The sequence below is a fragment of the Tachypleus tridentatus genome, chromosome 7 (genome assembly GCF_004210375.1).
Source record: "Tachypleus tridentatus isolate NWPU-2018 chromosome 7, ASM421037v1, whole genome shotgun sequence".
NCBI classification, from domain to species: Eukaryota; Metazoa; Arthropoda; class Merostomata; order Xiphosura; family Limulidae; genus Tachypleus; species Tachypleus tridentatus.
Genome location: NC_134831.1, coordinates 193,295,410 through 193,311,951, shown reverse-complemented (window position 1 = coordinate 193,311,951; position 16,542 = coordinate 193,295,410). Strand labels below are relative to the sequence as shown.

The 16,542-nt window shown below is 31.3% G+C and overlaps 1 protein-coding gene across 13 annotated transcripts in view; it reads right to left on the bottom strand.

The window, feature by feature from the left end:
* LOC143257590 (centrosomal protein POC5-like) overlaps positions 1–15,656 on the bottom strand; it is a 36,333-nt gene extending 20,677 nt beyond the window's left edge. For 4 of the 13 annotated variants that reach the window (XM_076516499.1, XM_076516500.1, XM_076516501.1 and 1 more), the window contains exons 1-6: positions 15,149–15,277; positions 12,519–12,614; positions 9,040–9,100; positions 7,235–7,455; positions 2,009–2,079; positions 1,037–1,235 (exon numbers count right to left, since the gene is read on the bottom strand). In XM_076516499.1, coding sequence (XP_076372614.1) covers positions 1,037–1,235; positions 2,009–2,079; positions 7,235–7,455; positions 9,040–9,100; positions 12,519–12,614; positions 15,149–15,262 — 762 coding nt within the window. In that variant the 5' untranslated portion in view covers positions 15,263–15,277. Of the gene's footprint in view, positions 1–1,036; positions 1,236–2,008; positions 2,080–7,234; positions 7,456–9,039; positions 9,101–12,518; positions 12,615–13,520; positions 13,644–14,941; positions 15,278–15,390 lie in introns of those variants that run through there. The other 9 variants (XM_076516504.1, XM_076516510.1, XM_076516511.1 and 6 more) reach the window with 7 other exon arrangements.
* Positions 15,657–16,542: the final 886 nt, after the last annotated feature.

Genomic DNA, 16,542 nt, shown 5'->3' with positions numbered 1-16,542 from the left:
TTTTACGGTTCTGATGAAAAAATGAAGTATTAAAAAGTTCTCGAGTTTTGGGTCTCGTTTGAAAATCATTACAACTTTTGTATTAACTTCTTAATCTGACTTGTTAAGGAAATAAAATAGGTGTCGAGAAATTATGCTGGAATGAACTACTTGTGTTTGAAGAACAAGAGCCTTGAAAACCTGATAAAATCACTGGCTGAATTTCACTACATGAAACAACATATATTACTGCAAGTAAGGAATATAGTGACAGTGAGACACAAGTTCAAACTAAGTTTCAACAGCTTCAGAAATATATTTTGTTAAATTTCTTCCCTAATTTCTAATCATTTCATTATTAAAAGTCACCTTCAAGGCAAAACATGTTAATTAATTAAGTCAATAAATTATGACAAAACTTTTCTCATTTGCAACAGGGAATTAATGAATACATATAAATACACATTACATAAACTGATTGTATCATTGATATTATGACACTCTTTGTTAATGAAGAGTATACATACACATTACATATTCTGATTCTATCATTGATATTATAACACTCTTTGGTTTGGAAATGTTAGACTAACCTGATATTCTACCTTGACAGGTAACTTATATTTAATATTATCAAAATTAATAGTTTATTATCACTTGGCAAGATGTATTTAATTATGACGCTAAACACCAATATCAATTTACTCGTACCTAAAATTAATTACAATATGTATAAGAACACAAAAGTAATATTTAAAAACATTTGAGATATTTAAGGAATGAAAAGATTTCATCTACAATGTAAAAATAATCCACACTTGTGTGTTTACTAGTCTTTCATCACATTCTTATTACAAAATGGTCAGTTATAACATCTAAGAAAATATTTTACAAAGTTCAACCTTAAAATTAAGGAAGAATAACAAGTAAAGATTCTGCCCAGAAATTGAGGATACTTTTTGGTGACATTTTTTATTTATACTCAATTTACTAAGTGTTTAATGCTATTATCATACAAAAGAAATTATAGTAGTAAGAAAAAACAAAACTTACATACCACACGTTTCTTATTTGTACACTGGATTTTCCACTGATAAAATACACGCAGAAGATAAAGTTTCTCCTGTTGTTTTGTGACAGCTTTACTTAAGTTATTAATAATGTAATCCTTTCTTTTCAGAGCATCTTCATATGAAGTAATCAGGTTGTTCAGTTCCACCACTTCTTTAGACATTTTGATGTTTTCTGATGCATATCTTCAAAAAAATAAATACAATTTTACTAGTGTTCCTACATATCTCTCTCATAAGAAGATCAACAATACCGACTCAGGATGTAATTACAACTTGAAATATTAGTGTTTATCCATCAACAATAACAACTCAAGATCTACTTACATCCTGAAATATTACTGTTTATCCATCAACAATACCAACTCAAGATGTACGTACACCTTGAAATATTCCTGTTAGTAAATCAACAATACCAACTCAGGATGTACTTACATCCTGAAATATTACTGTTAGTTAATCAACAATTCCAACTCAAAATATACTTACATTCTGAAATATACCTGTTAGTTAATGAACACCACCAACTCAAGATGTACTTACATTCTGAATTATTCCTGTTTATCAATGAACACCACCAACTCAAGATGTACTTACATCCTGAAATATTCCTGTTTATCAATGAACAATACCTACTCAAGATGTGTTTACACTATGCTTTGCTTTGTAATACTGCTGTTTATTAATATATTTTGATACATATTGAGAATTTTTTGAAATATGCAAAAATTGTCAATATAGTAAATATGGAGATTTTATATCATTAAAAAATAAACAAAAGATGTTATTGCTAATATCTAAAGGAATTCTAAAGATATCGATTTTTGATGTCGCATTTGTTATAAAAAGCAAAAAAACAGTTGTAATTCTTTAAGAACAAAAATGCTTTTGTATTAACTTTGATCACTACTGAATTACGCTCATAGCTGAATACACATCCTCAGTAATCAAACTCGCACCTTTTTCTTTCTTCATCCAACTGTTGCTGGAACTGTTTTTGGACTTGTATCTTTACATGAATCACTTCAGACTAAAGAAAGAAATTAAAAGAAAGGCAATACATAAAATAAGTTTATGTATTTTATCACTGATCTATTTTCTAGTCATGGTTTTTCAGAGTACAACTGTTGGAATGCATTTCTACACAAAAATGTTATCATCACCAACAAGGGAACAACATGTACATCAACCTTCATATTATAAACAGCAGTAGAGTCAACATATGTTAGGATACATGCATATCTGAAGATCTATTTGGAAATGCTAGTTATATCTACTGTTAGAGTCTACAATATATAGTTTAGTCTACAATGTTAAGATATACGAATACCTGAAAATTCAACAGAAATGCATAAATACAACAAATGTGTCTAAATATGTACAAATTAACAAGATTTACTAAATGCTTAATTAGGTTACACATATCAATACACTGTTGATTCAAGACAAATTTATCAAAATCTCTGGGACTTGTAACTGTTCTGATACTTGAATCATAATCATACAGTTCTCTCTGGTAACATGAATGTTGTGCTTTATTAAAACATATCATGCAGCATTCTGTAATTGCTACTGATACTCAATTCACTTTCATAAAGTTCTCACTAGCAACATGAATGTTGCACATTGTTGAAACATCATGCAACATTTTGTAATGACTTTTCAGATAACTTTCATTAACAGAAGCATAATTTGGTGAAATCAAGACTTGAGTTGCAATATCGATATTACTCTAACAGTTTGAACAAACAGAAATGGAAACTTACACGGTCTCCCACAACCATAATTTAGTAAAACATAAACCAATACACCAGACTACTGTTACATTAAAAAAGTTTGCTTGTTTGTTGGATTTTGCACAGAAATAACTTAATGTCCTGAATTCTGAAGTAATGCTAAATAGAAGACCACTCAGCTTCACGCACTAACGAGTCATACACTACTGTTGCCTTACCAAAAAGTAGCATTTGTGTGACACTCTTATAACACACTCACAAGTATAAAGTGCAGAGCATGATTTGTTTTTGCAACAACAGAATATAAAATGGGAGAGCTTAGCTCCACAGATGAACATGATAATCATACGCCCACGAAGAAAAGGCATCAGATATCTTTAAACAACAAAAACAGAACAGATTGATGGTGTCTATACCACACTAAGACAGACTAAAGTCCTAACAATCTTAGAACACCTAAGTGAGTAGTCATTCTCATTATTCCTATTCAAGTTAATCTTCTTTTATTCCATACTGAATTTCTATCCATCATCTGTACACTTAAGTATGATTCATCCCATAAAAGACAAAGAATATAAAAAAAGTAAAATAAGAGATTTAAGGAATAGACACTACAACATAACCTTAGCCAAAGGCAAAGATTAATGCAAGTTAATAACCAGTTACATCTTATTCAGAAAAGTACAATTTAAGGAATAGTCACTGTGACATAACCTTACATCAAGGCAAAGATTAATGCAAGTTTATAGCCAGTTACATGCTATATGCAAGGGAATTTGAGGTACATTAATTTAAGGTATAACCACTATGACATAACCTTAGGTCAAAACAAAGATTAATGCGAGTTTATAACCAGTTACATGTTATTCACAAAAATAAGTGAGGTACATTAATTTAAGGAATAGATACTGTGACATAACCTTAGCTCAAGGAAAAGATTAATGCAAGTTCATAACCACTTACATGTTATTCATAACAGTAGATGAGATACATTAATTTAAGGAATAGATACTGTGACATAACCTTGACCTAAAGGAAAGATTAATGCAAGTTTAGAGCAAGTCACATGTCATACACAATAGTATTTGAGGTACATTAATTTAAGGAATAGTCACTGTGACACAACATTAGGTCAAATCAAAGATCAATGCAAATTTATAACCAGTAACATATTACAAGTGTAAATGAGGTACATTAATTTAAGGAATAGTCACTGTGACATAACCTTACCTCAACACAAGTTTATAGCCACATACACGTTATTCACAATAGCAAATGAGGTACATTAATTTAAGGAACAGCCACTATGACGTAACTGTAGCTCAAGGCAAAGATCAGTGCAAGATTATAACCACTTATATGTTATTCATAAGAGTAAATGAGGTACATTAACTTAAGGAACAGTCACTGTGACATAACTTTACCTCAAGGCAAATATTTATGCAAGTTTATAACCAGTTACATCTCATTCAGAAGAGTAGATGATTTATATTAATTTAAGGAATAGCTACTATGACAGAAACTATGCTCAAGGCAAGGATTAATGCAAGTTTATAACCAGTTACACGTTATTCACAAGAGTAAATGAAACAGATTAATTTAAAAGTAGCTACTTTATCATAACCTTACCTCAAGGCAAAGATTAATGCAAGTTTTTAAGAAGTTACATCTTATTCAGAATAGTAGATGATTTAAGTTAATTTAAAGAATAGCTACTATGACATAACCGTAGCTCAACACAAGTTCATAACCACTTACATGTTATTCACAAAAGTAAATAAGGTACATTAATTTTAGGAATAGCCACTATGACATAACCTTAGCTCAAGGAAAAGATTCATAAAAGTTTATAACCAGTTACATGTTATTCATAATAATAAATGAGGTACACATCAATTTAAGAAATAGCCACTATGACGTAATCTTAGCCAAGGCAAAAATTAATAAAAGTTCATAACCAGTTATATGTTATTCAGAAGAGTAGATGATTTACATTAATTTAAGGAATAGCTACTGTGACATAACCTTAGCTCATGGCAAAGATTTATGGAAGTTTATAACTAGTTACATGTGAGTAATCACAGAGTAAATGAGGTATATTAAGGAATAGACACTTTAACATAACCTTACTTCAAGGCACAGATTAGTAAAAGTTTATAACCAGTTACATCTTATTCAGAATAGTAGATGATTTACATTAATTTAAGAAATAGCCACTATGAAATAACCTGAGCTCAATGCAAAGATTAATGCAAGTTTATAACAACTTACATGTTATTCACAAGAGTAGATGAGGTACATTAATTTTAGGAATAGTCACTGTGATATAATTTAAGTAATAGCTAGTGTGTCAGAACCTAATCTCTAGGGTAGGATTAATGCAAGTTTATAACCACTTACATGTTATTCACAATAGCAAATGAGGTACATTAATTTAAAATTAGCTACTTTAACATAACCTTACCTCAAGTCAATGATTAATCCAAGTTTATAACCAGACATTTATTCAGAAGAGTAGATGATTTACATTAATTTAAGGAATAGCTACTGTGACATAACCTTAACTCAGCACAAGTTTATAACCACTTACGCATTATTCACAAGAGTAAATGAGGTAAATTAATTTAAGAAAGAGTCACTGTGACATAACCTTTGCTCAAGGCAAAGATTAATGCAAGTTTATAACCACGTATATGTTATTCAGGAGAGAAGATGAGGGACATTAATTTAAGGAACAGTCACTGTGGTATAACCTTAGCTCAAAGCAGAGATTAATGGAAGTTTATAACCAGTTACATGTTATTCAAAAAAGTAAATAAGGTAGATTAATTTAAAAAATAGCCACTATAATATAACAGAAGCTCAAGGCAAAAATTGATGGAAGTTTATAACCAGTTACATGTTATTCACAAAAGTAAATGAGATACAACAAAAAAAATGTTATGATATATATTTCAGAATACAATTTTTTTTTCAAATACTGGTGTAAATATGGAATAAGCTAATATATTTCAACATATTTTGGAAGACAAATCTTATTCTACTGCATGTTAAGAACAGAATTTTTTTATGTTCAAATGCCACAAAAATTAAATATTTTCAGTTTTTTAACCTAAGATTAATCTTCATGGTCTTCATAGATCCCACATCTTTTGTAGAGATTGGTACTGATAAATGACAACCACATACATGTTTGTTGTTTTGAGCAGCTTCAGTATTTAACTAGTTCATGTTGATTTGTTAGACTTACTTTAGATGGTAAAAGGGGAAACATCCTGTAATAGTCAATGTTCATTTAGTGATTAATAATGGAAAAACGTTTGAGTGTTAGTGTTTTTTATATCTGAAATACGATGTGTAACTATGGTAAGCTTCTACAGAAGACTAACAGTAATATTCTATATTTCTATAAGAACACAAATCTTTGGTAAACACCAAGAGATACACAATTTGTACCATCTGATGCGAGTGGCTAACATGAATGTTTCCAAGATCATCCAATGGGCATATAATTAAAGCTAAATCAAATTATAAATTTGAGAAAAGCTTCAAAAGACTAAGATATTCCTAAACTTGTAAACTCACTCCAAAACCAATTTTTTTCAGAACTTTATCATTCAGATTCCCATACTAACTGAGAATATATTTACTGTTAGACTCTTTTTTCATTGCTTAAAATATACCTAAAGGAAATCAATGAACTATGACTAGACTTATTATTCAGTCTTTTTTCACTAATATCTCATTTTAATAAATAAATAATTAATAAGCAGTTATTCCCAATCAAAAATGCCCTGTACTCTAACCAACAAAAATTCAAACATCTTCACCATTTGGCCCTCACTAACAATTACTTCATTCTTAACAATCATCTTTATACCCATACAGAGTGATGATGGAATCACATTCAGGTCTGACTTTTACACACATTTTTATATGTTACAGTGAACATCACTATAAGACTGGATAGTGGTTGGTAGTAAAGGAACAGTTATCATATATGATACTTTCATACTCTTTCACAACATTAACAAATATATCTCAGTCTTGTAACCAGCTGCAGAGTAAAATCAGTATAAGAAAAGGAATAAGCAGGTTTAATAAATAAAAAACAAATTATATTAATAAAACATATCTAAGGAGAAAAAACAGTGTTAATAAAAACCAGTAAATAAAAGAAAGTAGAAGCCGAATCACTATACAATACAGTGGCTAAAATGTATCAATAAAACCAATATACAATATTGGATAAAACAGATAAAAACTAGTAAAATAAAGAGGATAAACATAACATCAATAAACTAAGTAACGGATACAGGGATAAACACAACATATACAATGTGTTAAGTAAAAATGATAAAGAAGAAAGGGATAGTACCTTGTCAAGAAAAGTAAGGTGATGTCTCAACTTGAAAATAACTAAAAATTAAATATAACACACATACACACCAAAATAAATTCTTTTAGTTGCTCACACCAGTTAGATAATCCAACTTCTATTCTTTTCAGATCAGGATCATCGCAGTACCGGTTCATATTTATTGATACTTCTTGTACTAGTTTACTTTCATCTTCCAAGTGTTTAAGCACAGAAGGCAATGAAGAGCTTTGTACTGTGAAATTCTTCTCTCTGGAAAGGTTCTCTTTCCTTTGAGCTGTACAGTGCTTTCCTTAAAATAAAAACATAAGTTATGGAATAATAAATCCATGTGTACAATACTATTATAATTCAACATGAAAGAATGAGAAGCACCTGTGATAAAAATACAAAGTTTCTTATAGTTTCAGTCCCAATTGAGGTTTCACACATTATTCTAGAATAATAAATCTAGGTGTACAATACTGTTATAATCCAACATGAAAGAACTGAAAGAATGAGAAGCACCTGTGATAAAAATACAAAGATTCTTATAGTTACAGTCCCAGTTGAGGTTTCACACATTATTCTAGAATAATAAATCCAGGTGTACAATACTGTTATAATTCAACATGAAAGAACGAGAAGCACCCGTGATAAAAATACAGAGATTCTTATAGTTTCAGTTACACTTGAGGTTTCACACATTGTTCTAAAATAATAAATCCATGTGTACAATACTGTTATAATTCAAAATGAAAGAATGAGAAGCACCTGTGACAAAAATACAGAAATTCTTATTGTTACAACCAACATTGAGGTTTCACACATTATTTTAGAATCTGTTTTTTTTTTTCAAAACTTTACATTTGATCTGTTCTTTTTCACTATTGTTGCTTATTTAATTTTTTCACTTAATTTTGATTATTCAATTCAATAAGTTTCTCATTGTTATATTTTAATTAGTTATAACAACAAACAGAAAACTTACATAACAAAAATATGTGTTGGTCTTCTACTTTTTTGCTCTCTCAAAATTTCTATGAAAATTAAGCCTATTGTTTTGTAGGAGTGTTGATGGCACTCACTGTTTTTTATATATATAAATTTATACACAAAAATGTCAAAAATTTTGAACTATAAAACTATCACAATTTAACAAGCTATATCTAAGTGAACTATAAAACTACCACAATTTAACAAGCTATATCTAAGTGAACTATAAAACTACCACAATTTAACAAGCTATATCTAAGTGAACTATATATTTAAAAATAGTTATCTTACTTGGCAATCTCAGTAATAGTAAAACTGATTTCATAACTTAAATCTCATCATGAAATCATGCTAACTTCAATAGGAAAGAAGCAAATCAAAATATCTTGCTCTTGATTATAAATAATCCAATAATACATATCAGATAGTTATTTTATATTTTCTAATACAGCATGCCATATGAATTTCAGTTTATGCCAAATAACTCATCAAAGCAAGAAGAACAGATATTACAAGTTTCCAATTTACCTTGATAACACCTAACATGTAAATACGTAAGTCTTCAGAAACTTTCATATTCTATACGGTTGAAAGAAATTCTAAAATGGGCTATTCAGAGCAAAGAAGTGTCATGTGATAAATGTAAGTGAATGAAATTTTGATTAAATATTTCCTTTAGAAATTAAAAATTAAACTTATAAAATATTAAAACTTAAATTACAAACTTTAATTTCAAGTAAAGTATATCAATAAATACTGATAAAGTAATTTAATTTTGAACATAACTGTTAAAATACCATGACATGTACTTTGACCTATCCATTTCTAGAAGGTTAAAATTAGCATGTAATGCTGATTTACTGATATAAAATATTTAAACAGTTTTGAGCACATCATTTACCTTGCAGGTTTGGGGATTGAACTGATGAAACAGCATAACTCAAAAGTTCTTCATAATTTTCCTAGAAACACAATTATTAACATGTTACAAATGTCTAAATGTATATGTCAAGAATTATTTATGTTTACAAACTTAATATTTTCACTTTAAATCATCAACAGGTTTATCACTTTCTTACTCAGAACCTAAGATGTAGAATAGTAAATGGAGACTGCACAGCCAGATGACAAAAGGAATAGATGACAAAGTCATGGAATGTAGCCCACATGCCAGTTGAAATGACATATAGTATCACCTAGAGAAAATAACAAAAAAGTTGGTAAGTTAAGGCAAGGACTCAAGGAAATATCCAAAAAGTTGGGTAAACACTATTGCAAATAATAAACCAGACCCAGCAGAAGTTGTAACAGCAAGGGCAGAGGGTACGTGAACAGATGATCAGAAGAGACGAAGCAAGTAAGTGAGGTGGACTAGGCAAATTGAGTGGATTCCTCAATGAAGCATCTCAGTGTCTGGCCAAGAAAGGCAGTCTGCAACTCTTAGCATAGTATCAGATACATGGCAGGAAGGAAAACAAACCAATGAGAACAGGCCAAAGGAAGGTACAGAGCTTGAAAGCAAGAGATTCTGGAATAGTTCACCCAATGCTGGCTAATGGAAGAAACACAAGGAGTTGTTGGAATGAAATATAATAAAATAAATCACTACGAGGAGTAAGAATAGGATCATACTCAAATGTTCAATGGAGGGTCAAGTATATGACTATGGAGAGAGGGCTTGTTCTAGTACCAAGAGCTGAATTAAAAATTTATAGTCAGGAATGCTACCCAACCAGACAGAGGAGCATACATGGAAAAGCACAAGTCCAGTGTGAGTGAAGGTAATGGAACACAGGTGGTGATTGGAAATAAAAATGGAGAAAGGGGCTGAAGAACCATGAAGCCAAACAATCCATTGATTATGCAAGGGCAACTGAAGAGGTGCATATGAGTGTGACCTAATGGATTAAGTAGTCTTTCTGAAGTCATGGTCACCAAACAGAAATTGCATACACAGAATGAGTAAGATAGGTACAAATATCAGTGAAAGTAAGGTCCATTGGCACAGGCTGATCTCAGCCAAGAATGAGCTGATAACACCACCACAATGAATAACGTATTGCTTCAGAGTGTGGAGTTACTTGAAGTCAGGTCAAACATAGCCTCGAGAAAAAGAAATATACGACATAGATGGGAACAAAAGCAAACAAGATGAAGGAGAATGATGGTATGTAGAGAAGCCGAAGAATAAAATGTAAAAACCCTGAGGGTGAATCAAAGGTGTGACCACAGGTGATCTAGTTTGAGAGATCTAACATGATGGAAACAGCACCAACAACCTCAACAGAAATTATGCCAGGTCTACCTGGAATATCAAATGACAGGGAAAAAAGAAGAGGTACAGTAGTAGAGAGTAGGGTTGGGGATAGTGTGGAACTACCAATGAAAGTAAGGATAGATGCTGGGTAGGCACAATCTGCAATTAAGACAAAAGTAAGATTGCCACCAAACTAAAGGCAAACAAAGGATCTAGGCAAAAGGCCCAAAGAATGGCAGAAAGGAACCAACATGCGATAGGAGAGTATCCCCATTAAACAAGCTGCTGGAATAAGGAGGTAAGTGTGCAGGAAAAAGAAAGAGAACAGCCATAGTGAATAAGAGAAGAGAATGAGAAACACCTACAAAGTGTACTGGGACATGGATAAGTGCCTCAGACTTTGAGGTGTAGACGGCAAACGGAAATAAGTGATATAAAAAGAATCAGGGAATGACTGAAGTATTGAGGTACTGGATGATAAAATGGTGCCAAAAGTCTGTTACACCTCCTAAAATAGTAAAGGCAATCACAAATGTCAGTAACACCAAAGGGAATGGGAAGTGATGAAAATTGAAAAAATAAAAATCAAACAGTCAGAAAGGGAAAGACATAATGTCATGGAAATAGAAGTAGTCCAAGAATATAAGATAAAATGATTCAGGGTTAGGATTAAAATGTAGGGGACAAGAAAATATACAACACAGGGAAAGTGAATGGTGCATATCTGATAAACACAGCTCAAAAATGCAAGAAAGCTCGAGTGCCTCTTCCACAGAGAGAGAAGTTCCCAGGGCCTATGCAGGAAAAGTAACATTCAAATTCGTCCTTTCATTCATCCCATAAAGATGAATAAGAAGTGGCTGATGAAGAGACTAAAACTGAAGCAATGGACAGCATAAAAAAGCCCATTATCCAATACATAATTACCAACATGTCTTACTGGGGTAATGTGCCTCCATGAGTCATAATAATTTCAAAATGTCAGTGAAAAAATTAGCCAGTCACTCACTCAAGTAATAGAAGACATGACATGAACAAATGCATGAAAGAAATTAAATTCTCTCAATGTTAAAAATCTCATTTAATTTACAAAGAAAAACTGTCTGATGCAATCTGTACTGAGGAATATAACAAAGATCAAAAAGTGTAAAAGCATAACAAGAACTAATGTGCAGGTAGACTGCATCACCCTTTTAGTGGTGAAGGAATTTTGCTGCATAATAATTATGCCAGTAGTGCATATCATTGGAAGTCTTGCGAGTTCATGTGGGAGTACAAATCTCTAAGTAAGATGCAAGAGAAACATAACTATCTGTGTGTAGAGGTGTGTATTGCCTCAGGATTATAATAACTGGAATACTTTAGTTGTCACTAACTATAATTAAAGGTCACTTCTAAACAAGTCATTCTAATATTCATTATAATAACTGGAATACTTTAGTTGTCACTAACTATGAGTAAAGGTTACTTCTAAACAAGTCATTCTACAGTATCTCTATTATAGTTGGAATTCATAACAGCTACTAACTTCACACTTACATAACTAGTGTATAATATATTATTCAAGAACATTTAGGCAAGTTTCCTAAATATTCATTCAGCTGTTCTTCAGGTAGTCAGAATATTTCTATTCTCCAGATATTGGAAGGTCATAAGCATATTCTTATCATATTGCAAACAGCAGTGACTAAATTCCTGCTTAATTTCGACCCTATGTATCAGTATTCACTTTATGAGAGGGAAGTTAGCCTATCTCAACTGCTAACACACATACGAGGGCTGTTCAAAAAATACGCGGACTGTTTGAATTGCATGGCTCCAGTTGGTTCCAGGGGAATCCGCTTGGTGTCGCTAGGTTCGCGCAGATCAGCTGATTATGACGCCATTTCCCGATTGCAGATATCTTCATTTGTGTATTAGCTACGCGGTTTTAAGTGAAGTGCGATTTTTTCGTTTGACGGATTTCAGAATGAATGACCTGAAGGAGCAATGACTTGCTGTGAAATTTTGTGTTAAACTTGGAAAATCTGCGACTGAAACTTTTGCTATGCTTAACACGGCTTACGGTGATGTTGCTATGAAGCGTATATGCTTATATGCTGTAGTTGAATTTAATAACATACTTGATATGATACAGGAAGAACATCAGACAAAGCAGAGTCTCTACTTTGTGGTCTGTCTGCAGTTGGAGTTATTTTACCTACAGATTCAGAAGTCATCTGCAAACATGGAAAAACTTTGATAATTAAGAAATTCTGAAAAACTTCATACTGACATAAAGGATTTACAGACAAAATCTTCTCTCTCTTTCAGTCAGTTGTTTTTTTTAATTTTTTACTTTTTTGAGAACACTCATTCTACAAACACAGTAATATTCAGTAAGAATGTTTAACTCTTCAATAGATACAGGTAGAACCTATATAAACTGATTTTCTTTGTTTAAAACTAGTTTTATTTCATATGCATTTAAAGTTCTTAAAATATTGAGAAAAATATCTGCTCTTCTCAAATTAAAAAGAAATTCTACAAATATTTATTGTGAAAAAAGTTTGATATGCAATAAACAAATCATTCTAGTAAAAAAATAAAAGTAAAAGATCAATAGAGTATAAGTGATATTTAGGTAATCTAAAACCCTCTGATATCTAACCATAATAGTTTCAGCCATCAAAATCCAGCAAAATTTAAATGATATTACAAGTAATATGAATAGTCTAAAATCTTGTGAAAATGAAACAATATTAAAAGTGATACATAAATCATCTAAAACCCTGTGAAAATTAAACTATACTAAAAGTGATACATGAATCATCTAAAACCCTGTGTAAACAAAACTATATTAAAAGTGATACACGAGTCATCTAAAACCCTGTGAAAACTAAACTATAGGAGGTTCGGAAAGTCACTGTGTAGTTTTGTATGTTAATAAATATGTAAGTGCACAGTGACTTTCCGAATACCCTGTATATTAAAAGTGATACATGAGTCATCTAAAACCCTGTAAAAACTAAACTATATTAAAAGTGAAATCCTCTCTGAAAACTAGAGTAATTAAAAGTGCGATGCGTTAGTAGTCTACATTCTCTGAAAACTACAGTACTTTAAAAGTGTGATACACTAAACACCTTTAAGCACTTATTCCGATACCAATCACTGTCATGGTTTGCACTGTAGACACCCTAAGCCTGAGTATTAATTGTGGTAATTTTCTGTTCTCAGGTTTCATAAAAGTATCAGCTGTTTGGCAACTGAAAAATAGAATATAAATCAGTTAGTAATTAGTATATCATAAAAACTAACTTGTAACTACTTGCATAAATGCTGTCTTTAGAGGATGTTGCACATGATCAGAGGTATTTTTTACACCTAACCAAAATGTTAGATAATTCTAGAAACATGTATAAATGGACTGCTTGAACAATAGTTATGCATGGGGAAAGAAACCCTGGTATTCATATTATATTAATCGGACTTGTTTAATGACATGGGTTACTAGAGATTACGGGGGTTATAAAATTGTTTGTAATATGATTTCAAGCCAAAGCTAGATACACCACAGTAATTTAGGTGGTCATTAAATGATGGTATCTACAACTCTAGAAACCTGAACCAGACAAGGTTGTTTTCAATATTCATCATTTTGTCCTGCTAAATATTTCATCATTCATTGAAAACATTCTGTGACCTTTGCACTATTAAATTTTCTGATCTTCTGGATGTTAAGGCTTAACAACTTATCAGTTGGCTTACACTGACAGGTGTTAACCTCTTTAAGTGGAAGTTGGCAGGCAGTAGAAGCCTTTTTATTCACGTTATCTATCAGCAAAACTACACAGTTCACTAACGAACAACTATACTGAACAATACATGAATCAGTTTAAGTGCATTATTAGAGGTTTATCTCATATTCCTGGTAATCTCCATACTGCATGCAAAAAATGTTCCACTTGACATAATAAAGCAAAGAAAATTTCCAATGAACAAAGTATTTAAGAATACATATTATTATTTAAAGTTACTGAAGTATCATAAGTGCGGCACTGCACAAGTTACATGGTAAAATGTGCCTGCAGTACAGCTAAAGAATCAATACAGTCGGATTTACTTCTTACTTTTGGCAACCAATGTTTTAAAAGTAGATTATAACAATCAACATTTAGTTACTTTAACCTCAACAAGTACTATTTATAAAGCTGGTAGTACTATATTATTTTAGTATATAGCATTAATAACAGCATACATTATATCTTCTGTACTACTACTATGGTAATAATGGGCATCAACAGATGAAGTAAGAGAATTAAAGGGCTTCTGGTGTCTTCTTGATCTTACATTTGCTTTATTTACTAGAACTGCATACAATGAACCCTCACTAGAAAGTATTATAGTATACTGCATAATTCCACATACTGCACAAATATAATAAAAAGTTAGTTATGAGAACAGAATAGAAAAAATTATGATTTTTACATAATAATTAATATTATAACCCGTTCTCAAGGTTAGTTGATTACTACTACTGTTAGTTTAGTTAAACGAAAGGTACCTCCAAAGCATTCTTATGGTTTATAAACTTTATTTTGATAAGGTGCAACTTATAGCTACTTCAAATTACAATTTATAGATCTACTCGATCTCCCAACTGATTGGCGCCAGTGACACAGCGATAAGTCTACTGACTTGTAACACGAAAAATCGAGTTTCAAAACCCATGACTGGCGTAGCACAAATAACGCCGTGTGTCAAGACTAACCTCTGAGCTCACACTACTATCAAAAGCGTTATGATGTACGTGATTGACAAAGCACAGATGGCCAACATATCTTGTAGCTTTGAACTTGATAGCAAATACACGGTAACGTATCATTACTATGTTTTAAGTTTCATGCCACCTAATGTAATATAAAAACATAGTTTTTGTTACATATAAAATTATACAAAAATAAGTATAAGTGCCGAAATTCTTGGAACTAGTAAATAATAAATCAAAAGTACCTTTCAATCTTTAATACTGCTTTTGTATTATGTCGTATAAATTGCTCCCTCTTCTGTCTCTGCGTGCAGTGTTAATGTATTTTAGCCTTTTCAACTTTTCTTGAAATTTAATATACGACTATTATTCACGTTTAATATTTAAACAGCAATCCATCAACAAGCATGAGACCTTGATGAAAGGGATCTTAGCACAATATTAGACAAGGCACTCAATGTTTCTGAGGTCGTGTTCCGTTTCCGCTGTTACAACTAAAATAAACAGGTTGATTATGAATCAAAAGAGGCAATTGACTTCTTACTAATTAAGCAATAAGCTCAAATACTTTAAATTTTGGCGAAAACATTACATTACCACATTGCGTTTAAAAATAAAACAAACAGAAAATTGTTTATTATCTATTTATTAAGACGACTAATTATACTTCATTTCGAATAATGTATATTATTAATAAGAACCTCAGAGTGAAAGTAAATAATGTGTCAACCATGTTCTATATGTATTCTCAAGACGGCTGGTATGGGTATTAGAACTTAAATGAAAATAAAGTACAGAACAACGTTTCGACCTTCCTAAGTCATCTTCAGGTTAAGAAAGAGAGAGTGTTATACCATGCGCTTTCTACTTTCCCATTATAATACTTTTTTTTAATTTATGCAGTTTTCGCATAAAAGTGGCCCTGAAAATAGTTAAACTGAGTTCATTCTAGCTACCTACTTTCCTTTGTTGTTCTCTATACATTATACTTGTACCACACACAATTAGTATTCTTTAACATTGCACGTTATGCAAGAAGGAAAACATGTGAAATAACAAATTCTACATTTGTTTTGTTAATGCTGTTTTTACCGCTTAATTGTTATTCCTGCTATCATTTAGTTATACTTTGAATTTTTAGTTATATTAAAACTATAACATCCCTTCTATCTAAAATATGTTAATTTTTAGTATATTTGTAGCGTGAAACGGGCACAAGCTTTCCCAGCGGTAACATATATTTATTAATGTTGTAGAATACTATGTAAGTTAGCCAGCCACATGAGATATCACCTAGTGGTCTAACCACTAAAACAAAATTCCTTTTCAATCTTAAATGTTTAATTTCACGAGATACAGCGAGAACTAATTATTCGATAACTTGAACGCTTTTGGAA